General features: G+C 35.0%; 2 protein-coding genes across 2 annotated transcripts; one reads left to right on the forward strand and one right to left on the reverse strand.

The window, feature by feature from the left end:
• The first annotated feature begins 1,241 nt into the window (after positions 1–1,241).
• On the forward strand, positions 1,242–4,474 carry LOC110928310. Its single transcript, XM_022171379.2, has 14 exons — positions 1,242–1,247; positions 1,338–1,406; positions 1,676–1,745; positions 1,821–1,981; positions 2,369–2,393; positions 2,504–2,603; positions 2,710–2,837; positions 2,941–3,025; positions 3,128–3,260; positions 3,343–3,551; positions 3,658–3,778; positions 3,861–4,052; positions 4,144–4,212; positions 4,283–4,474. Exons 1-14 carry the CDS (start codon positions 1,242–1,244, stop codon positions 4,472–4,474), a joined length of 1,560 nt encoding a protein of 519 aa, XP_022027071.2.
• Positions 4,475–16,450: 11,976 nt separating this feature from the next.
• Positions 16,451–23,495, reverse strand: LOC110930670. The gene is made up of 10 exons (XM_022174019.2): positions 23,286–23,495; positions 19,933–19,992; positions 19,795–19,834; positions 19,427–19,605; positions 18,695–18,733; positions 18,524–18,610; positions 17,818–17,878; positions 17,535–17,659; positions 17,357–17,448; positions 16,451–16,833 (listed from the first exon to the last, which is right to left on the reverse strand). The coding sequence occupies exons 1-10, from the start codon at positions 23,331–23,333 to the stop codon at positions 16,719–16,721; spliced, it is 846 nt and encodes a 281-aa protein (XP_022029711.1). The 5' UTR covers positions 23,334–23,495; the 3' UTR covers positions 16,451–16,718.
• Between the last annotated feature and the right edge of the window lie 382 nt (positions 23,496–23,877).

Here is a 23,877-nt window from a genome sequence, read left to right on the forward strand (position 1 = left end):
ATTACAGTTTTGACTGTTCTTTGTTTTAGATTTTAACTCGATTTCTGTAATTAGACATTGTTTCTATAAACAGATTACGTTTTTTTTTGTTAGTAATAAATTTTGTTTTGTATTAATTACCAATCCATTAAAGATTTTATTTATTTTATGTTATTTATGGTCTGATATGTTTTTTCGGAATATTGATTTTGTTTCTATAAATAAATTGTTTCTATATTAGATTATTATGTATTGTAAGTGTTTAATCCCAATTTTTGAAGATTTCTCTGTATTCTTTGTGTTGTTCTTTATGATATACATTATCCGATTTAATCACTATTTTTTGCAAACAATATCAAGATCGGAGGTTTGTTATCATCATCTACATTCTCTGATTTATGTAATATCTATGAACGTTAATCATTTCTTGGGCATTTATCAAACTTACTGATTTTGGTTTATTTTGATTTTCATGTGAATCCCTAAATCTTGGATAACAATCGGACAAACGATCATTGAACAAACAAAAGAGGTTAGTTGAATGTTATAGTTGTTTTCTCTTTTTTAAGTTTGTAATATTTGATTTTATCCTTTCTGTTCGTTTTTTTTTTCAAAAATTAATAATATATGTTCTGAATGATTTATGGTTTGTTTTTCTCATGGTGAACCCTCCATCTTTTGTGACAATCGAACTCGGAGTGTTCGTCAACCAAAACAGGTTAGTTCAATTTTCTTGGTGGTGTTTGTTTATTGATATCTATAGTCTTTGGTTTTAAGTTTTGTCTTTATGCTTTATTTTGAAAGTTTATGTGATTATCTTTTGAAGTTCATATGGTTTGTTTTATCAGTTATATATTTTTCTATTTAGTTAGTTGTTCATTCTTTAACGATACCTTTAATTTCTTTTTAAAGTTTTTTTGTTTCTATAAACAAATTACTGTTTTAAGTTTAATTTTTTGTATTCGGAATTATTATTCGGTTTCTGTAAATAGACATTCTTTCTATAAATACGTTATATTTTTTAAAAACATTGATTACTTCCTTTGTAGTTATGGATCCTAAAAACAACGCTCCTTCGTTATTAAAGTTGATTGATGCGATCTTATTAGTTGAACTTTATTTAACATTGTTACTAATGTGGACTTTTTATCTGTAGTCGAAACACAAGGAGAAGCCACAGACTACCGAAAGTCATGTTGAAGAAGGAGTTGCTGGGGATAGTGTTGGTCACTTTCAACTTCCAAATTTTGAGTCTTTTTTTAATGTATGTAACTATGTTTTAATATATATTAACAAACTTTAATAACCAGTACATTGTTGTATTCTTATATTTTTATATTTATGATGTCATTTTTTAGGATACTGACGACTACAAGTTTGATCGACATATAGCTGCTCTAATTGAGATGGAAGATGCTAAGAAGCTGGTAAGTGTATACGTTCAAATTATTAACAGATCTTAGTTATATGATTAGTTAATTTTGTAAAGTCAACCCTTTTTATTTGATGAATATGATTAGTTATATGATTATACAGTTTCTCTTTTTATAATTTTGTATTTATGTTAATTTGTTTTATCTAATTAAAAACTATACAGTTTCCTTAATTAGGGTATTTTTAAAAACGATTTTTTGTGATTTGAATTTTTCATCATATATTACTAAAAATATTATCTTTTCTAATTTTATATAAAAAGATCATTTGTTCTTCAATCATTATTCCATTTAAAAAAAACAACCTCTCTTTGGTTAATGTACATTGGATAGGTAAACTATGTTTGTTTTTAAAGTCATATTATTTTGTTTTCCACAATCTATTAATTTTTTTTGTTGTCTTCATAGCTACAATGGAAAACCAAGGTGACATCACCTTGCTGAACGATATCGATGCTCTTAGTACAAACTACACTATCAAGGTGAAGATTGTTAGTTTGTGGAGAAAGAAGATGAGAGATAATGAAAGAGAGACGTATCGTATTGATATAATACTGATGGATGAAATGGTAATTTTTTGATTTATTTCGTTTTGTTATTTGTATTATGTTTGTTACATATTTACAATACCATAAATCTTTTTTCATTTAATTATACTGATTGTGAGTTCATTTTAACATTTCCTTTGCGTGTTATTATTTATTTACCCTCATGGTACAAAGATTCAAGCTTTTTGCTTACATAAGCTATTTCCAAAGTTTAAGAGACATCTAAATGTCGATGAATGCCTTATCATAAAACGACCATCTCTTGTTGCGAACACTGCATCGTTCAAGATTGTTCCTAACAATCAGAAGTTATCTTTTTACTATCACACGTTTGTGGAAAAGTGTAGTAAATGGGAAGGTCCGCAGTACATTTTCAATTTTGTTGATTTCGATGATGTTGTTTAACAGAGAATCAAGGAGGGTACGACAGTAGGTGTGTTCATTTATATTTACAAAGTTTATATACCACAATATTTTTTGACGTTTTATTTAGTTGTTTTTATGTTATTATATATGCTGACATCTTTTTTCTTGTATTCTTAGATTTCATTGGTTACGTTGTTGTTTGTTATAAGATTGAGGACACTAACAAAAAGGATGGTAGTAAAGGGAAACGTCTCAATCTTAAGCTTCAAGATCTCGAGTAATATAGTTTTAAAATTTTAGTTTATTTGTTTTTTTCCATATTATGCTATAGTTTTTATAAAATTTTGTTAAACTTATGTTTTTTTTCTTATATGCTATTGTAGAGATGTTCAGATCGATTTAACTCTTTGGGATGATTACGCTAAGGACATGTATTCTTACATGGTTAGTAAAAATCGTGAAGCACATGTTGTCGTTGCTGTCCATTTTGGTGCTGTTAAGACATACAAAGGTATTTTATCAATTACACAATTTATACCATACAATATAGATAGATGTTCTTCCATTATATATATATCTGATTGATTGTTTAATTTATTTTTACCTAAAAATAGGTAAATGGGGGATTTCTAATAATTTTGATGGTTCACGGCTTTTCATTAACGACAATTTTGATGAAATGCTATCGTTCAAGGAAAAGTGAGTCTGATTATTTATTTATATTTTTAATTGTATCAACTTTACGTTTTGTTTGTATTTTTTGTTAATTACACATTTTGGTTTCTTCAAAAAATTTTATAGGTTTCTTTCAAAACTTGCTGCTTCACTCGAGTCAAGTAGCCATGCTGGGTCATATATGATGTGTTCTGTGGAAGATGAATTTTTAAACAATGATGTTTTTTCACCAATTGCTTATCTTGGCTCAATCATAGAGGTTTTCCTTAACATTTGATGTTTTATATTTCAACTATTTTCAAAATTTTGATGAACTTTTATTTCTTTAATTCTTTAAACAGCCAAAGAAAGTGGTTATTGTTGGAACTATCGTAGCAATCGTTTCTGATAAGATGTGGTATTATGATGGGTGTAACCATTGCAAGTCCAAACTTGAGCAAAAGTTTGAAACTTATGATAAGGAAGATGGAATAAGTGATGTTAGAGATGAGAAGGTGTATCAATGTTCCAACAAGGATTGTCAAGGAAAAGAATTTTTCCCGCTGTCCAGGTAAAGTGTTTGTTATTCATAATTCTATTATTGTTGATTCAACAATGTACGTCGTTTATATTATCTATTCGTCTATGTTTTTTAATTATTTAAATACGCTTTTAAGGTTTAAAATACCAATTCGGGTTCAAGATTCAACCGGTACGGTGACACTTACATTGTTTGACCATGAGGCATTGAAGTTTGTTGGGAAAACTGCAAAGGAACTTATAGAAATTCAGGACGAGGTTCTATTTAGTACTACTTTATATTTAATTCAATTAGATTTTTATATACATTCTAACCACACATGAGATTTTTTTAATATAGTTACTCACGACAAATGAGCTTCCAAGAGAATACCCTGTTGAATTTGAAACGTTGGTTAACCTAAAGTGTGCTTTCGTGATCAAAGTAACAGACTTTAATATTGTCAATGGTGTGGAGAATTATGGAATATCAGTTGTTACCACTGATGTTGACATCTTGGATGAGCTCAATAAAAAATGGAAAATTGACCAGGTAAGCGATTGTTTTATTAATATATTTGCACTTACAAAACCGTTTAAAAGATGTTTAAACAATTTGTCTGTTGCTTTCGATTTTTTTACAGCTTGATGTCTCTGATTCGTTTGGTATGAGTCAGTCTGAGTTCCAATATGCTGGTGGTGAATGCTCTAAGGTTTAACTTTAAAAATATACTGATATATACTTTTAATAGTTGTGTTATTATAATTTTTTTATTTTTTTAGGATGGTGATTCTTACACTGGGGATAACTCCACACCTGTTTCAAAGGATTACGTGGGTGACTTGAAGCAATCATCTTCTGATTTGAAGCGTAACCTTGGTGATGTTTATGTGATTGAAGAGGGATTGGGGTGGGCAGCAAGTAAGCCTCGCATGTGTGTTGAGAATAATGATCTTGACGAAGATTTAGGCTAGAATTGATAAACGAGATTTTGCAAATGGTGGTTACAATAAAAACAATTTATTTGTTATTGGACTATTGGAATTTTGTTTTGTGGTTTTTAATTTTTGATGTTTGAATGCATTTTTATGGTTTCCCTATATATTATGACATTTTGACTTATTCTTTACTATTTTTTGTTGGAAATCATGTTTGATTATGTTCATTATTTTATAATACTACATTTATTATTTATTGTATCATAATTTAATCATCCGATAATATAAAAATAAGAAAACGAAAAATTACATTTTACTTTTGACCTTAATGAATTACTTTTCATGAAATGAACATTAATCATTTGTTTAAATATTTATACAATTCAGTTACATTTCTATAGTTATTTTAAGAAATATCGTAATTATAGCAACTCGATTTTAATGTTGACACATTCTCTTTAATTTCCCAAACTTATAAATATAAGATTGTTTCCATATTTCAGACCATTAATTTGATTGCAACTGATTTTAGTAATCTTTATTATTAATTACATAAATAAGTTATAGCTTATGTGTATATGTAGAGGATCCTGTAAAAAGTGCTCAAAGTGCTCAAAGTGTATTATAACACTATATATAATACTATATAACACCATATAAACACCGTATAACAATATGTAACACCATATAATACCATATAATACTATGTAACACTATATAACATTATATAACAAATATAACACTATAGTTTGTTTGATAGCATGTCTATGATAGATGTATAGTGTTATATTTGTTATATAATGATATATAGTGTTACATAGTGTTATATGGTATTATATGGTGTTACATATTGTTATACGGTGTTTATATGGTGTTATATAGTATTATATATAGTGTTATAATACACTTCTCAAACTTCTCACACTTTAGGCCCTTTTTACACTATCCTTACCCTATGTCTATAAATACAGATACTTTACACACTTTCAAACATCTTCAAGGTTCATTGAATAGATATTGAACACTCACGGACAAGTATATGTGACGTTTTCAAGATTCAAAAGTATGGATGGCTTAAAGATGTTAATATTTAGACAGTGATGGGAACATTACTAATAAAATTACCAATGTAGTCTACAAAGAGATATTCTTAAATTTATACTTTCAGTATTTTAATAGTAATTTCCAACTTTTATTTTTCTTCATTGATTTTTTTATGGAATTCATCTTTACTGTTTACTTCAACATTTAAGGTTACATTAAATTGTTAGTAAATATGAGTTAGAACTTATATAATAAATGCAAATCACATATAAACAACCACATCTTAATTTGTAAATATATATATATTTGAACATCGATAATCAACAAGCATTTATAGTCGATACCACAAAAATATGGTATCTGTCATGATAATATACCACTAATTGTTTTCAAGCTTAAACTACCAACGACAAAAATTGAACATGATAAGAAGAGAACGTGCATGTCCAAAAAAAGATACATAAAATCAGTAGTATAAAAGACTCATGATTTCGTCTTCACAAACACCTTCAACATTAGCTTATAAGGTTACCTGTTAACCTGCATTAACTGCATCCACGTGTGATAAGATCAGGAGATTTCCTGAACTTACAAATGTGAAATGCATTGTGTCACCCGCACAAAGGCCATTCTCCTTCATGAACATCGACCAACCTTCGATTGCATACCTTACACCATCTCCATTCTTCTGACGCCTAAGATTCATATCGATGGTTTTTCCATTCATGTTCTTCACTTTCAACTCATGCACTTTATTTTTGAATCTGGCAATTCTTACAACATCAACAGGCATTCTCTACATGTATACGAGAATTAACAGCTAAATCAGGCTTATGATTGTTATACTTTTACTCTTAATGAATGATTAGTGTAAAAAAGCATACCATGCGGTATTTTCCCTTCTTTGTGAATTCATAATTATCAGTTTTTTCAACATTATTTGTCCTTGCAACACGTTTTGGTTCAACATCCAATATCTTCAATGCATTAGCATATCTCTTTCCATTTTCGTTAACCTTATTATTACAGATACACATTATATTTAGAGTAGTATATTTTATCCATTAATGTATAACAAATATTTATAAGTAAATGTTGTGAACTTTTTCTATACATACCAATCGACTGCGAGTTCTCTGTCTAAATATTGAGACGTTTGGCATTTCTACTTCTGTCCCGCATATCAACTGCTTACTATCGTCTGGATTACAATATGCCGCAATCTGTTTCCCTTTCTTTTTAAATTGTTAATACAATGATTAAAGTTAAATAACATTAACCAACAATCATTAACTAAATATGTCTACATATATGAATGAAATTACTGATCTATTATTATGTCTGAAACAATTACATTTTCTTTTCTTGGGTTGTTTCTCTCTTCCATCATCAAACTCTTTCTTCCTACCTTCGACTTTTGTTTTCCACCAATGTTCTTATTCACCTCTTCTTTGTTAGCAGCTGCATGCATTTGTGTATGATAATTAATAAAATCCACAAAATCTTATTGTAATGTATTCCAATCTATATACATGTAAACTTATTACCTCAGAAATCAACTGATCTATTGATAGTTCGTCTTCAGACAAGGTCTGTTATACAATAATATGCGTAACTAAGTCGTATTTTGTAGTAAACCATGCTACTTTAATTCAAAATACTTACAAAGTTAACGTTTTCATAGTATGTTTCTTTAGGTATTTCCAGCAGAGAGTCATCTTTAGTTTCTTCCTTCTTGCTTAAAACTACCTCAACTCCTCTACGATAAATTTTTAACTCAAATGTAACGGTGTCCATCTTCATCAACAACAACGTATCCTCCTCTTCTATTTCAAGATCATCAAATAATTTCGGACAACCTTTTGTAAAAACATAATTATCATTGATTTTGTCGGTCTCAACTTTCCAAGTCTGACCTGCTACATATATGTTATAACAATCGTTGACTGGGGAGTAAGAGTAACAGTTTATGATATAAGCTTCTGGAATCACCTGAAAAGTTATGTAACATTTTATTGTTAGATATATATGTATACCATTTAGTTGAGAAGTATAACAAAATAAATATTGAATCAAACATGTTAGTATACTTACTATTATCTTTAGAACTCCGTAACGATTTACTGTCACAGATGATTCACCACATATGTTTTCTACGAAACAATCGATTTCAATATTTTTGTCTTCGATTATCCTTAACAGCAAGAACGTCCTCTTTGTCAACTCAAGATCCCTTACGACATTACCCCATCCGTCAGTGATAACGGATTCCCCGCTTACACTTCTCAACGATACTTGCCAACTTCTTTGACTTTGATGATGTATCATTATTTTTGTCCTTTGCCAATAATCTCCATATACATTCTTCACAAAGTCAAGTGGCAGCACCTGCAGTTATTTTTATTTGTTACATGTTCTCTAATAGAAGATATATATAATTTTTTAAGCATTATAGCATACCAGTTTTAACGATGATGGCTAATCTAACACACAGAGACATGATGGACTCATTTTTGTATACCTGTAATATACCAACATTTGTTATTAACATGTACTATTGAACTTGAATGAATACATATATGTTTATAATGATAAAAAAATATGTGTTAAGGACCATTAGACGAACACCTTTTGTGAATATGCCTTTATCATTCTTATATTTTGAAAACTTATACTGATATAATGTCGATATTATTTCCATTATTCCTAATCCTAATTCATAATCTACATCAAATATGTTGTATACATACTTTCAATAACACAACAGGCAACATCCATATATACAATACTAAATGAACTGTTTTCATATCATCTTATTTGAGTACAACTAAAAAAAATCGTTTTAATCAATGAACTTATAATAACATATATGTTTTCCTTCCTTTATGATTCATTACAAAATCCGAATCTACCGTTTTCATTAAATATATAATCCACAATGTAAATCACACGAAATATCTACATTAGACGACAAACATACCAAATTTATCAAAGCTTCAAGATGATTAAACCCTAAAATTCAATTTCATTTCTAACACCGATTTAGTCTCATATAAAACACCGTATCTTCTGCATATACTAACTAAAACATGTTTAGTTGCTGAATTTCACAAAAAAAAAAATCGACCTTTAGCTAATCGGATTTTGGAAGGAAGTTTACCGGAATCCAAACGACGGTGAAGGGAGACTTTTTTTCTTGCAATAGAGATGATGAAGATTAGTGAGTTGATGGATGTGTTGATAAATGTAGATTGTAATGATGAAATATCTATTACCTATAAAGTTAACGTTCATTTATTTATTTTATAATCTTCTAATACAAACGGTTGCATTTTTTTTTGTTGATTTTTAATTATAGTAATTATTTACATTTACTTATTAATGATAACTGCATCATAGATTCGTATCTCTATATTTAAAGAAATTTGTTAAATATGTGTAATAAAAGTTTAACAATTTTCATTATATATGGAAAATAGAATAACCATGCTTTACATATTATTTATCTTTAAATAACTTTTTCTTATAAATATAAATAATACCTAAAGCATCTTCATCCAATTCAAAGTTTTATTATCAGTAAAGATGCTTAACTGTTTTTTACGTTTTTTTATCAAACAACAAGATGAATTCTTGGGTATGTTGATGTTTAATTATTTTTATTTCTTTATTATATGTTTGTATTAATTCTTACTTTGCATATAGATTTTACTGAGGAGTTACCAGAACTGGGTAGCTGATTTCAAGTTAGCTACTGATGGTATGTTTCAAATCATTACACTTGATGAAAGAATTTTTAATGTCAAAATTAGAAAAGCAGGTTCTTCATACTTTTTTCACGACGGATGGTTCAATATGATTCAGTCACTACTATTACCAAAGAATTCATTGCTTATGTTTCAGTACGAAGGTAGTCTAACTTTTAGATTGATATACTTCTATCAAGATTTTGCATTTGGTAAAACTCAAGGTGATTTCTTACATTACCAAACATCACAATTCTCTGAACATAAAGATCATTTGGTAATTATTTTTTTTATATTTGTACTATAGTGGTATTTGACAAATTTTACAAAAGTTTCTTTAATATAAAATATTTTTTTTTTTTTTGTACTTGCAGCTTATCGATAGATTTTTTGTTCATCATAAGTTGAAGAACATACTACCTACGAAACTAAAGGAGAATATTCTAGAATTATAGGAAATATATCTCCTTATTTGATTTATCTTGTTTCTTTGTTTAGCCCATAATTATCGGTTTGTTTGTTAGGCCTCATGGCTATTTATTTTGGTCTTGCTTCATGTTTCGATCATGAATAAACAAAACCCGAATTCCCTGTCTCTGATTTCTTCATGGTATCAGAGCGGGATTCTTAATCACCGCTCATTGGTCAACGATGACTGGAGGGCCTGACAAAGCCGGCGGCAGTGGCAAGACCGACGCCATTGACGCCAACTCACCATACTACATACACCCATCCGACCTACCTAAACAAATGCACGTAAACGAATCCCTGACTGATGGAAACTACAGCGATTGGGCGAAGGAGATGGCGAACTTTCTGTTTGCAAAGAATAAGATGGGATTCGTGGATGGTACAATCCCCAAACCCGAGAAGACGGCCGAGAATTACATGTAATGGATGCGTTGCGATGCTATGATCATTGGTTGGCTCACCACCGCGATGAACAAAGACATTAGAGGAAGCGTGAAATACGCCAATACATCCTCTGAAATATGGAAAGATCTAAAAGAAAGGTTCGGGAAGGAAAGCGCTCCTCGAACGTATGAACTAAAGCAAACCCTCTCGGCTACTCATCAAGAAGGATCCTCAGTCTCCGCCTATTATACCCGTCTCCGCGGCATATGGGATGAAATACAGTCGGTGTTACCGATTCCCCTATGTACCTGCGGAAACTGTTCTTGTAACATTGGGAAGAGGCTGTCGGATTTCAAGGAAAAGGAACGATTGTATGAATTTCTAATGGGGCTTGATGGGGAATTTTCCACGATTCGGACCCACGTCCTCTCCATCAAGCCTACGCCAACTCTTGGGGAAGCTTACCGTCTTGCATCTGAGGAGGAGCAACGAAGACAAATCACCCTGAATAAAAGAACTCAAGCGGAGCCGGCTGCCTTAAAGACTCAAGGCCGAAGCTTCGGCCGAGACAATAAAGGAACTTCGAAGGATCCTAAACGGGGTTACGGGGAGGAAGTTGACCACTATACTCACTGTGGGAAGAATGGTCACAAGCGGGAAGGATGTTTTAAGCTTGTTGGTTATCCCGAGTGGTGGCCCGGGAAAGCCAAGGTTGAGAAGACAAAGCCGAACGCTGCTCATGTTGAGGCCGAACCCGGCTTGGCCGGTCTGACCGAGGCCCAATATCAAACTCTTATGAAACACTTTAGCAACAATGAACAGAAAACCGAAGGTGATCCAACCCGTAAGGCAAACATGGCTGGTAAGCTCGATAAAATTATTAATTGGATCGTTGATTCAGGTTCGACAGAGCATATAGTTCATAAACTGGAGTCTCTCGATAATGGTACTCGAACCGAACGAGAGACACCCGTTATGATACCAAATGGCGACAACATACCGGTAGTTGCAAAAGGAGAATGCACCTTGGTTGGTGGGAACAAAATCGGCGATGTCTTATGTGTTCCCGAATTCAATTGCAATTTACTTTCCGTTAGTAGATTGTCCAAGGATTTGCAATGTGTAATAAGCTTTTTTCCGGATTTTTTTGTGATGCAGGCCTTACACTCGAAGAAGTTGATTGGCACGGGTGAATGCATTCGAGGTCTTTATCGGATGGGTGTGGCAAGTCAAGAAAGGAAGGCTATGGTTGCTAACGTTGACGCAATAAAGTGGCATTCAAGATTAGGTCACGCTTCCGATTCTAAGTTATCAAACATTGATTTTTTTTAAGGGTGTTTCTTTTAAAAACGATGAGTGTGATTCTTGTGTCAAAGCTAAACACAAACGGAACCCCTTTCCTAAAAGTTCCATTAAAACTAATGAGTGTTTTTATCTCATTCATTGTGACATTTGGGGCAAATACCGCAAACCGTCCACCACGCATGCCGGTTTCTTTTTCACCATTGTTGATGATTTTAGCCGGGCGATTTGGGTTTATCTCATTAAACATAAAAATGACGCTAGTGATTGTTTGATAGACTTTCATAGCATGATAAAAACTCAATTTTCAAAACCTATAAAGCGTATTAGATGTGACAATGGAGGAGAATTCACCTCTAATCGCATGAGGGAATTTTATGCTCGTGAACGAATCCTCCTTAACACGACTTGCCCGCACACACCCCAACAAAATGGGGTTGTCGAGCGAAAACACCGGCACCTCCTTGAAACCGCTTGGGCTCTCATGTTCCATGCAAATCTTCCTAAACGTTATTGGGGAGAATGCGTAGAAGCCGCAACCTACATAATAAATCGGCTCCCATCTAAAGCCATCGGTAACAAAACGCCATTCGAAATTATTTTTGGGCAAAAACCCGATTATGAGCATATGAAGACTATTGGTTGCTTAGCTTATTACAGGAGTATAGAAACGGGAGGCGATAAGTTCGAATTCAGGGGGAGACCCGGGGTTTTTATGGGGTACCCACAGGGAACAAAGGGATATAAAATCCTTGACATCGAACATGGGAAAATGGCTATTTCCCGTGATGTCAAATTTATTGAAAATAAATTCCCTTTTGCTCAACTCAAACCAAAATTTCAGGCCACGGACCCCTTTGAAACACCCAGCTATGAGGAGGCCGAAATCAATTTTAACGAGACAGGTGAAAATATCGATTTGGTCCATTCGAATCATCAAGCCCAATCTGATGATGATGATATAGAACTGGCCCATTTGGATCCTCAGGCCCAGGTTGATGACTTGGTAGATGGGCTGATTCCTTTGGATCATGAGGCAGAGCCCACTTTGTCCTCACACCCTTCTGTTGATGCCGAGAACAATATTGAGGAAGGAACAAACACTCAGGCTCCTGCCCCAAAGGCCTCGAGAAACAAAAACCCGCCCTCACGGCTCCAAGACTACGAAGTTACATTGCCCCCCTCCGTAGACCATGTAAAGCACGTGCCCGATCAAACTTCTTCCACGGTACATCCTCTCTCAAACTATGTTTCTTATGACAAGTTCTCAAACTCACATAAAGCTTTCCTGACGGCCATTACGTCCCGTAATGAGCCTAAGTCTTTTAAAGAGGCTATGCAGGATGAAGAATGGCGACTTGCCATGCAACGTGAGATCAATGCCCTTGAAAAAAATGAAACATGGACCTTGGAAGATTTGCCACAAGGGAAACATGCCATTGACTCGAAGTGGATCTATAAAATCAAGTACAAACCCAACGGGGAAGTCGAGAGATACAAGGCTCGTCTCGTTGCGAGAGGATTCACACAAATTGAAGGGATTGATTACCGTGACACCTTTGCCCCAGTTGCAAAGCTCGTAACTGTTCGGACACTCATCACAGTGGCGGTCAAGAGGAACTGGTTGTTACATCAACTTGATGTCAACAACGCTTTTCTTCATGGTGACCTAATGGAGGAAGTTTATATGAAAATTCCACAAGGGTTCTCGAACGGAAAAGATAATAAAGTGTGTCGTCTTCGGAAGTCCTTGTACGGCTTAAAGCAAGCTTCCCGTACGTGGTATCAAAGGTTCACTGTTTCTTTGCTTGAAATCGGATACAAGCAATCACATGCCGATCACTCGCTTTTCACTTACAATGGAGAAGACAAGTTCGTTGCCATCCTAATCTATGTTGATGATGTAGTAATTACAGGTGATCACGAGGAGATGATTAAAAGAACCAAGGATCACTTAAATGTCAACTTCAGCATCAAAGACCTTGGACTTTTGAAGTATTTCTTGGGCATTGAAGTTGCCCGTACTGATGACGGAATTGTGCTCAGTCAACACAAGTATTGCATGGATATTTTATCCGATTGCGGGCAACTTGGATGTCGGCCGAGTGCCTTCCCTATGGAGCAAAATTTAAAACTTGATCATTGCCAAGAGAGTCACAAAACCGATGCTTCACTTTATCGTCGCCTCATCGGCCGGTTATTGTACCTCCAAGCAACTCGTCCCGATATTGCTTACGCAGTAAACGTTCTTAGCCAATTCGTTTCCGATCCAAGAGAAGACCATATGAATGTTGTGCTTCGTATTCTACGGTACCTAAAGTCTACACTTGGTCAGGGGATTTTCATTCCTAAGGGCGGAGGTTTTAATCTCGTAGCTTATTGCGATGCCGATTGGTTGGGATGTCCTTTCACGAGACGCTCAAGAACGGGTTACATGCTATTTTTGGGAGGGGCTCCCGTGTCTTGGAAAACGAAGAAACAATCTGTTGTGTCACGATCATCGGCCGAAGCCGAATATCGGGCCATGGGCACAACGGTTAGTGAAGTTCTTTGGATGCGATGGTTACTAAAATATTTTATGATCACTCTAGAAGAAGCCACGCCAGTTTATTGTGACAACGAAGCCGCCAGACACATTGCAAATAATCCCGTGTTTCACGAAAGAACTAAACATGTCGAGATGGACTGTTACTTTGTTCGTGAATGTGTCGAGTCTCATGAGATCGTTCCCCTTCCCGTTTCCAGCAAACAACAACTTGCCGATCTTCTCACGAAACCTTTGGGAGCTCAGGATCTTCGGAACTTACTTGACAAGCTGGGCGTTCGGGACTTACACGCTCCAGCTTGAGGGGGAGTAAAGGAGAATATTCTAGAATTATAGGAAATATATCTCCTTATTTGATTTATCTTGTTTCTTTGTTTAGCCCATAATTATCGGTTTGTTTGTTAGGCCTCATGGCTATTTATTTTGGTCTTGCTTCATGTTTCGATCATGAATAAACAAAACCCGAATTCCCTGTCTCTGATTTCTTCAGAAACATGTTACTATAACCTCTTTTCCTAACCGTACATGGTTGGTTGTTATGGAAAAACATGGTGACATTTTTTATATGACTACCGGATGGGATCGCATTAAAGAAGACATGAAAATTGAAGATGAACACTTTATTATCTTCGATATGATTTCTGAGTCAAAATTTGATATGATGGTTTTTAGAGGGACAAAAGCTTAGGTCCGTATTCCTGAACGACATCTTGGACGTGTTAAAGTAGAAGTTAAAAAAGAAGTTAATGAAGAAGGTGCTGCTTAAATTGTTTAGTGTTCTTTATGCTATGATTATGAACGAATAAAAGAGAAGTTTGTTGTTCTCAGTATTACATTTTATTACTTTTTACTCATATAGACGTTCTTATCATTTATTCATCCACCTTATTCATCATGCAATTTTTCATTTGTTAATATATATGTATGTATTATTTTTTTACAAAGATATGTTAACAACCCGTGAGTATTCACGGGTTATAACCTAGTCGTTTATATGTTCAATGTAAATGTAAACTATTGTATGTTTTACAAAACTTATCGATTAAAATTGCCATTCTGTTTTTTTTTTCTTTTGTTATTGATCAACATTGATATTATTTAATTAAATGACACGTGAATAGAAGTTGTTATTTGAGCTTGTTCTTGTGTAACTTACAACTAACGTGTGAAATTGATATGATTCTACCATGGATATATATTTATGTGAAATTGTTATGATTCTACCATGGATGTATATTTTAAAAAGGCAAATGGATTTAAATAATCTCAACTCTCTCAATTTGGCCGATAATAATCTCAACTCAGTTATTTGCCGACAATAATCCGAACTCGTCCACTTTTGGCCGATAATAGTCCGCCGTTAAAAATAGCTTAACGGAGTTAAGTTTTTTTCCCGAATTACAAACCGATGTTTTAGGAATTTTAATCAGAAAGACGATACGAGTTGATTTATGTGGAGTTGATAGCGAAACCAACCCCCTGCAAGTTTCATTAAAAGGAATCACCGATCAACCGAGTTCCTCCCATGAAACGCATCAGTAACTCCTCCACAAACATCTTGTACCTCCCAGCACGTTTAGTAACATAGCATGATTAATAAACTTGAGCCTGTTAATACTAAGACTGACCATATTTTTTGCTTCCACGCCACTTAATTCATTTTGTTGGACTGCTTAGAACCGCCCCATAAAAATCTCTTCATGAAACCTTCGATGCACTAATGACTCTATAACATTGCACGGGGCTTTGTATAAGGAAAAATAGCAAGTTGGAAGGCATTCTTGCACCGATTGAATAAGTCACTCTTCGGTCAATTGATAAGGAGGAATCCTTCTAAAGCAATAAACGAGATCAAAAACCTCAATATCCGGGCTCCAATTGCTAATCTTTGTCCCCACCATTAGACCAAGGTATTTAAGAGGTAAAGTGCCCGGCTTGGCGGCTTGCAACCCATGCTAGGCGCCATAGAAAGAACTTCACTCATATCCACACCACACCACATCCAGAAAGATAAGATTGGACTTTTGGAGATTAATTGTTAAGATCCGAACAAAGAGATAAACATCTAAGCAACCGGACCACATTCTTGGTATTAAAACTAGACCAATCCCCCATAATTATAGCATCGTCCACTTAAAGAAAATTGGATAACGAACCTCCATTCGTAGTTTGAACGCCATTGAACACCCCAACCTCACACGCCTCGTTAAAACTACAAGAGAAAGCTTCCATAACAACAATAAAAACGAAATGAGACAGGATCACCTTGTCTAATACCTTTTTGGCATTTAAACCGCTGACATTGTAATTTCTCATTTTGTATTTATGTTAATCCCAATTAGATCAAATAAAGAGCAATATTGGTAAAGGCTAATAATTAATGCATGACATGTAATGACTAGAAATCGGACTTTTGTATAACTTTACAATTGTTATAGGTTTAGATCCAGAAGGCCTTTATTCTAGTGTTATCCATAAAAGATTGCATTAAACTAAAAGATTTAGAACACTTGTCAAAGCAAAAATAATCAAACATCGCATTCACATAAGTTTAATATTAAACCAAACAAATAAATGGAAAAATGATAAATTGTACAATGTCTTGGGTCACCTTTGTTAAACTAGTCTTTGTTCACCGGTTCGAGAAGCAAAGAACCGGACATGTTTTGAAACTAGGTTTTTTACTTTACTCAACCCGGCTTTTTTGCTACAATGAGGTTTCACTAGCTCGGTTGACTAGACCCGGGTCAGGTTTCGGACTTGAACTTAACAAGAAAAGTAAAAGAAATCATATGTCTGTCAAGATTAAAGACGAAACAACCACAACGTAAGCGAGAAAGAAGAATATGGCTATCTGCATGAACAACTTTGGATTATCTCTCATGTTTGGTGATGTCACCGCCCTGCAAAAAGAAATTAGGATTAAGTTCACCTTAGGACTTTAGAGGTTAGAACAAACTCGGTTAGTAACTTCGTGAAAATAACGTTAAAAGCTGAGGACGGTTAATTTTGCATCATGTGGTGGCGTTGATAGCTGAGAGACAAAAGGGTACATTCACTAATCGGTCTTTGTCCCGAGTGCCGAGTGTTATGTGCCTTATGTCCAAGACTTGATGCAAAACTACTATCGAGCCGGGGGTCTCACTGGAAGCAGCCTCTCTATTCCTACGGGGTAGAGGTAAGGCTGCCTACATCTTACCCTCCTCAGACCCTACCTTTGCTTTGCTATTGGTGGGATTAACTGAGTATGATGATGATGATGATGATGATGATGATGATGATGATGATGATGATGATGATGATGATGATGATGAACAAACTCGGTTAGTAGTCAATGGTGCTTTAAGTGTAACACGTTAGACCCTTTCCTTGTCAGCTCTATTTTCGAAATTTTAATTTTGCAGCTGATAGGACTATAGGAGTTACCTAGCAATGCGCTGAGAAAACCGAGGGAAGGGCATGCTCTGAATAAAGACGATGCCAGGTCCCGTCAACATTGCTGTTACTAGATTCTCGCCCTATGCAAAATCAGCATGAAATCACAATTTTAGACGGCAATAAAAATGAAGTGATTCATCGTGACACCAAAGAACAAGAAAGTTACCCCGAAGACCACTCTTCTCATTGGACCATTATATTTTATTTGCGCATTAACTGTTGACGGAAGGGCAATAACGCTAGACATGTCAACTGAAAGGGTCTCACCCACCTCGAGATTTTTCTGCACCACTAACACCACACGGAAAATAAGAAAATCAAATAGGTCAAATTGAGGAATATTTGGAAGAAAAAAAGTCAAATATAATGGAATATGCCCACATCAACTAAAACTCTAAAAGCAATCTTTTATTTTAGAAACCAAAACAGTAAGTTATAAACAGCAATACCAGATCCACCCCCGATTATGAATGCTAAGCCTTGGCCAGATAGCTTTTGTCTCAAGAAACCCTACAAACGACAATAGAACGTGATTTGGAGTATTATTACCAATCAGTAGGGCTGCAAACGAACCAAACGAACATATGTATCTTTGTTTCTTAAGAAGATATATGTGTTCACTTACCGAACGAGATTTTCTGTTCGTGTTTGTTTGTTTGTTAAGGAAATGAACGTGTCTGTGTTCGTTTGTGTACGTTTGTTAAATATAGGTAACGAATGCAAATGAACGTTCATGGACACAAACGGACACAAACTAACGTTCATGAACACAAATGAAAACAAACGAACACAAACAAGTGTTCATGAATAGAATATATAATACACTGATACTTATTACATATTTTATTTGTAAGGAATCTTTAAGTATTTAAATAAATATAATAATTAAAAACACTAATGAACCATCGAACAAAAACTAACACGTTATCGAACGTTCACGAACATAAATGAACGAACGCAGCCTATGTTCATGTTCGTTCATTTAACTAAACGAACGAAGTTTCTTGTTCGTGTTCGTTTATTTATTAAACGAACCAACAGAAACAGATTTCCCGCCGCACAGTTCATGAAACGTGCGCTGAGCGTTCGATTTGTTTCCAGCCCTACTAGTCAGGCAGGAAAATATTGCTCAAGGGAACAAAATCAAAAACTCACCTCTACCCCAGGTATAACATTACGTGCTCGCTGATCAAAAGTATTGCTAACCTTCACGTCGCCCAAGGAGCAAAGGAACGCATCTGGCTACAATATAATATCAATAAAATCACACAGAGAAAAAAAAATGTGATAAAAAGCAAAGAAAAGCACAGGTGATGGATTAAATACCTGACACAAAATTTCACCACCAAACTTAGCTAAGTCAATCTGCAGCATTTAAACTAAAATCTAAGACCATGTGTAGTGGTTTAGCTCAATAATGCCCCCGCCATGGGGCGTTTTGCGACACGTGGCAGTCCAGTCAGCATGGGGCATTATTGGGGGTTATTGCAAAAGTGCCGTAGTGGGAATAATGCCCAATAACGCCCATGCAATCATTTCACAATTATTTTTTTTTAATTTAAAACATAAAAATCTTCATTAATTTAAAAAAAAATTACACTACTTGAAATTAAAAAAAAAACGAAAAAAAAAACAGAATACAAAAAAACCGAAAAAAAATAAAGTTAAAAAAAAAAAGATGATCTAGAGTCCATAAAGTTAGAAGAAGTAGGAGAGAAAGATTGAGAATGTTTGTGTTTTTTTATAAAAAATATGGGAAAGTGGGTAAATATATATAGTAGGTTAATACTGGAATTAAAAAATATATATATTAAAGAAATGACCGTTTGTCAACGGTCATATCTCCCCCCAATACAAAATCGAGCGTTGTTTAAACCACGCGGACCGAATTTTTTTTCAAAAAAAAAACGCTAAAAAACGCCGGGCGTAATGGGTCCGGGGCGTTATTTGGCGTTTTTTTTTTTTTTTTTTTTGAATTAAAAAAAAAAACGCCCCACTACGGGGGGTCTAAGTATATGACATGCCGACTTAATAAACGAAAAGAAGAATAATACAAACCGGGAGAATCCTTGCTAGAGAAGGTGCAGCTATGCCAACGAATCCGTCACTTGAACCGGTATTTAGAAAAAGCGTGCTAGTTACATGCTTGCCGAAAAGCCACTGCCACATTCCTGCCTCGTTTTCTGGGGCATAAACGTTTTCCATTTGGGTGGACCCCGACATGTAGCACATGCAACCTGCAAAGGATTCACACAATATTGGAGTTCGCAGTTTATTATGCCACAAACGTACACAAATTTATGCTCTATACTTTACAGGTCTGTTCAACTATACAACACATGATTTATAGAGAAACAGTGAAACACACAAACAGACATATAGTTTATTAGTTTGTTAAGCAAAAATTATAATCATTACTGATATACCTGGCCTTGCACTGACCTTCTCGTCTGGCTTCAACATTATCTGGCACGAACAATCCAAAAGTTGTTAGGAGTTGGGAAGGGGGTTATTTTGATGGACATAAAAGTTCTTTGGAAAGAGATGAACTTTACAAGATATACCTGAACTATCTGAGCCTCACCACCTAAAATCTGGAAAGGCGTCACATCGTCTTGCTGACTCTATTCAAAGTTAACCCCATTAGTCGTCAGATTATTGAAGAAGTAAAAAAAGAATACATAGGTGCTACTTGCTAGAAGTTTCAAATGTTGACGCTAGGGATGGGATTGGTATAGTACCCGTACCCATACCTGTATCGGTACCGCAAATACCGGTACCGAATTTGATCTAAACTGGGTACCAAATACCGTACCAAATAACGCGTACGAGTACGGGTATCTTCGGTACAGTACCCGCTTTGGTACCATTTTTTTATTTAGTTTTTGAGCACTTGTACGAGTACTAAATAGGTAAAATTGACAAGAGTACCAATATAATACGAGTACCAAATAGGTAAAATTGGTACGAGTACCAATTCGATACGGGTACCATATAGGTAAAATCAATACAAGTACAATAAATACCATAATACGAAATAAAACATAATACAAAAAAAACTTTTAAAGGTCTACATAAAATTCGGTACCAGTACCCGTTTTTACCCGTACCCGTACCAATACCGAAAGTACCGAATACCAAAATCAATAAAACTGGGTACCGATACACAGGGGCGGACCTAGAGGTTACCGGGGGGTAACCTCCGCTACGGCTTGGCTCGGAAAAATTTGACGTTTTTAGTGTAAATTTTGGAAAAATTTGATGTTTTTTCGATTTCGTTACGGCTTATTTATAAAACGTTACGGCTTGGTGTGAATCCTAGATCCGCCACTGCCGATACATGTACCAAATACCTAAAATTGGTACGGATATAGGTACGAGTACGGGTATGGGTACGGGTATTTGGGAAAAAAAGCCCATCCCTAGTTGACGCTATATTCTAGTTCAACGTATACAAGCAAAAACTAGAAGCCGTCACCCTACAGGCTACGGTTGATTTGAGCTAAGATATTACGTTTATGTAATATGTTCCCCTTTGATGTCCTCATGAGAACAACCCATGCAGATCTTCCTTCATAGATGATTGTAAAGGACATACAATTAATGTACTCACGCTTAACTAATAAGGCAGTTGATTTTCTCAAATAAGAAGCGCTTATCTCGATGGATGTTAGCATGAACAAATATATGATTTGAAGGCTAAGGTAAGGCCAAAACAGTTGAGTTAGTCCAAACATCTTGCAAAAAAAGTGAAGACAAAATTACACCATTCGTTTGATTTTACAAAATCATATTAGCTTCACAGAAGGATGCCAAGTATTGGATTATGACTTCATCTCTTTTAGCTTAATTTCTAAATTTGACCAATGGTTTGATCTCTACAACCCTTATGTTATGGGTTCAAGTATCCTTGAAGACATCAGTTATAAAAAATAAGTTATACCCCTATAAATGTTATATAATAACATTTGTTTATTGTAGATAGATAAGAATTATTGGTTAGAAACTATTGTTTATACAACCTAAAACATGTCTAAACCCCTATAAATGGTATATAATAGCATTTGTTTATTTTATTTGAAGAATGGTAATATTTTTCTAATACATAATATATTTTTATATTTTTTTCATATAAGTGTGCTTTTTTTTCCTTAGTCCCTCGCTATTTTTGCGCTTTGCACCTAGGCCCCAGGCGAGGCCTACGCGCCCTGAGTGCACCTAGCGTATTTGATAACTAAGAAAATAACATGAAGAAAAGTTATTTCCAGTGCATTTTCTTAATTGAGAGTCAAAACCCTACATCCCCTTGCACATAACTAGCTAACGTAACACTTAAACTCTTCATTCAAAAAGCAATACTGAAAAGGAAAAGAAAGCAGACCATTGATGTGAAATACATTGTTTCAATCCCTTTTAGACCCTTTGGGGCTTTGACCGTGAATAACGAACTTCTTTTCAAACTAGTATGAAAAAAGTGATAAATATTCTAACGGCCAATCATATACACGCCAAATCAGTGAAATCAACAGACAATTATTTTAGGACTCTTCACTTTGCTAATGCATCATTACCATACTGGGTTATAGCATCACTGAATTCTTCCACATACCATATGAAATAGCAATGTTAATAATATACGTATGACAAGATTGAACTGTCTCAAGAATACACAGTTACAGTAACTAGCATGACATGAAACCTCTTTTCATGATTCAAATTAAATAAGAATAAGAAAAAGAAACGAGAACAAGTGATCCAAATGAACTGGGAAATGCTTTGGTTCTCTCCTTTCTAAACCTTACTCGTGTGACTATAAAAATAAGATTATTTCAAACTTGTATACATAGAAAAGCGCACCCTTGCAGACCGCATACCAGCACCAATCATCAGAAGCCAACAGTCAAGTAATCAGTTAACTCAGGAGTCAGGACAAATCGTCACTTTGATAGTAATGGTACTAATGTGGCCCATGCTTGTCAAAGGCACAAAGGGTGAGCCTTGGGCCTAGGCGCAAGGCGCTTAAAAAGCGAGGGACCGTGACAAGCAAGACACATAGCATAAACATACATTTTTAGGGGGGTTTAGCCATATTTTAGGCTGATTCCAGACCAATTTTGAATGTTTCCGACTAATTTGCCCAAAAAATGCAGAAAATTGCCAAATTTTATCCAAAATTGCAGAAATTTGCCAAATTTTCAGGATGTGGCCGCAATCTCGCCCGGCTCTGAACAAAATCTGGTCAGAATCTCGCCTGAAGGTCGCTGGACCGTCTGGATGGCAGCAAGGCGTTTCCCCTGCTCCTCGCCTCGCCTGAGGGCCTAGGTGCGCCTCCGAAGGGCTTTTGACAACTTAGACGTGGCCTCCTTAAAAAGACTATTTAGCATTATTTCAAAGGTACCACTCCTTAGTATTATTACTTAGCATTATGTTATTTAGGGCATGCGTAGTGGAGAGGTGAAGGGGCGCTATAAAGCCCCATAAAGCCCAGATCACCGCCCCCATAGGCGTAATGGGAGGTTATGACTACAGATAGTCTTAGAAATAGCACCTGCTGGTGATGAAATGAAGAACAAATCATACACCGGATAGCACTTAAACCTAACTTCCCTTCAAATTCCTTACTTTTCTTTCTATAACTCGCCTTTAGCTCGGGAATTCAAGTTCACCAACTTACACAGCTGAAGGCCTGAACCAGACAAAACAGGATCAATAGCAGCACCACAGAGTCAAACCCTACTACATCTCACACTTCATGGCTCATGACGTCATGCCTAGGGTTATCTCGCACTCAGACATACATTATCATCGATAAATATCACCGGTTTTCATACAATTCAGATGCATATATACACACATATGTTAAATAATAAACAAATTCAAAATCAAAACAAAGTGCTGGAACTGAAATTATGAATACCTGATAAACAAAGGGCTGAAACGGCGTTGAAAAGAACGGAGCTGCCATGATCGAAGAATCAAACACAACAAATATTAGTGAAATTAAAACCCTAAAGGAATAGATCGATCTCAGATTGTGGACTCAAGGATCGATCTTTGTAGATTTGACAAATTCTCGAAACTCTGATGCACCACTCGCATTTACTCAAGAGAAAGAAAAGTAACTTGGATGTTAGTTGAAGGGTGTTATTGTCATTTCGTATTCTTAGGAGGCTCTAATTCATGTGTGTGTGTGTGTGTTTTCAAACGGCAAATTTGGATCACAAACTTTGGATCACTAACGGATCGTTGGAGTATTATTGTGCCACGAGCGGAAGATCATATCCATCTCTACTGGGCATAATGTCTATACACCAATTAAGAAGGAAACCCAACAAATATGGGAAAACCCACCTTGTGGGAATCGAACTCAAGACCTATTGGTCTCAAATCATTATCTCACCCCAAAGATGTCACTAGGCTATAAAGCCACGGGCCTAATTCATCCATTTTGTTTTGAGGTCAAAATAGTTTGATTAACTAATTCTTGTCTTCAAAAAGATAAATTACTC

Source organism: Helianthus annuus, chromosome 3 (assembly GCF_002127325.2).
Source record: "Helianthus annuus cultivar XRQ/B chromosome 3, HanXRQr2.0-SUNRISE, whole genome shotgun sequence".
In the NCBI taxonomy this organism is placed as follows: domain Eukaryota; kingdom Viridiplantae; phylum Streptophyta; class Magnoliopsida; order Asterales; family Asteraceae; genus Helianthus; species Helianthus annuus.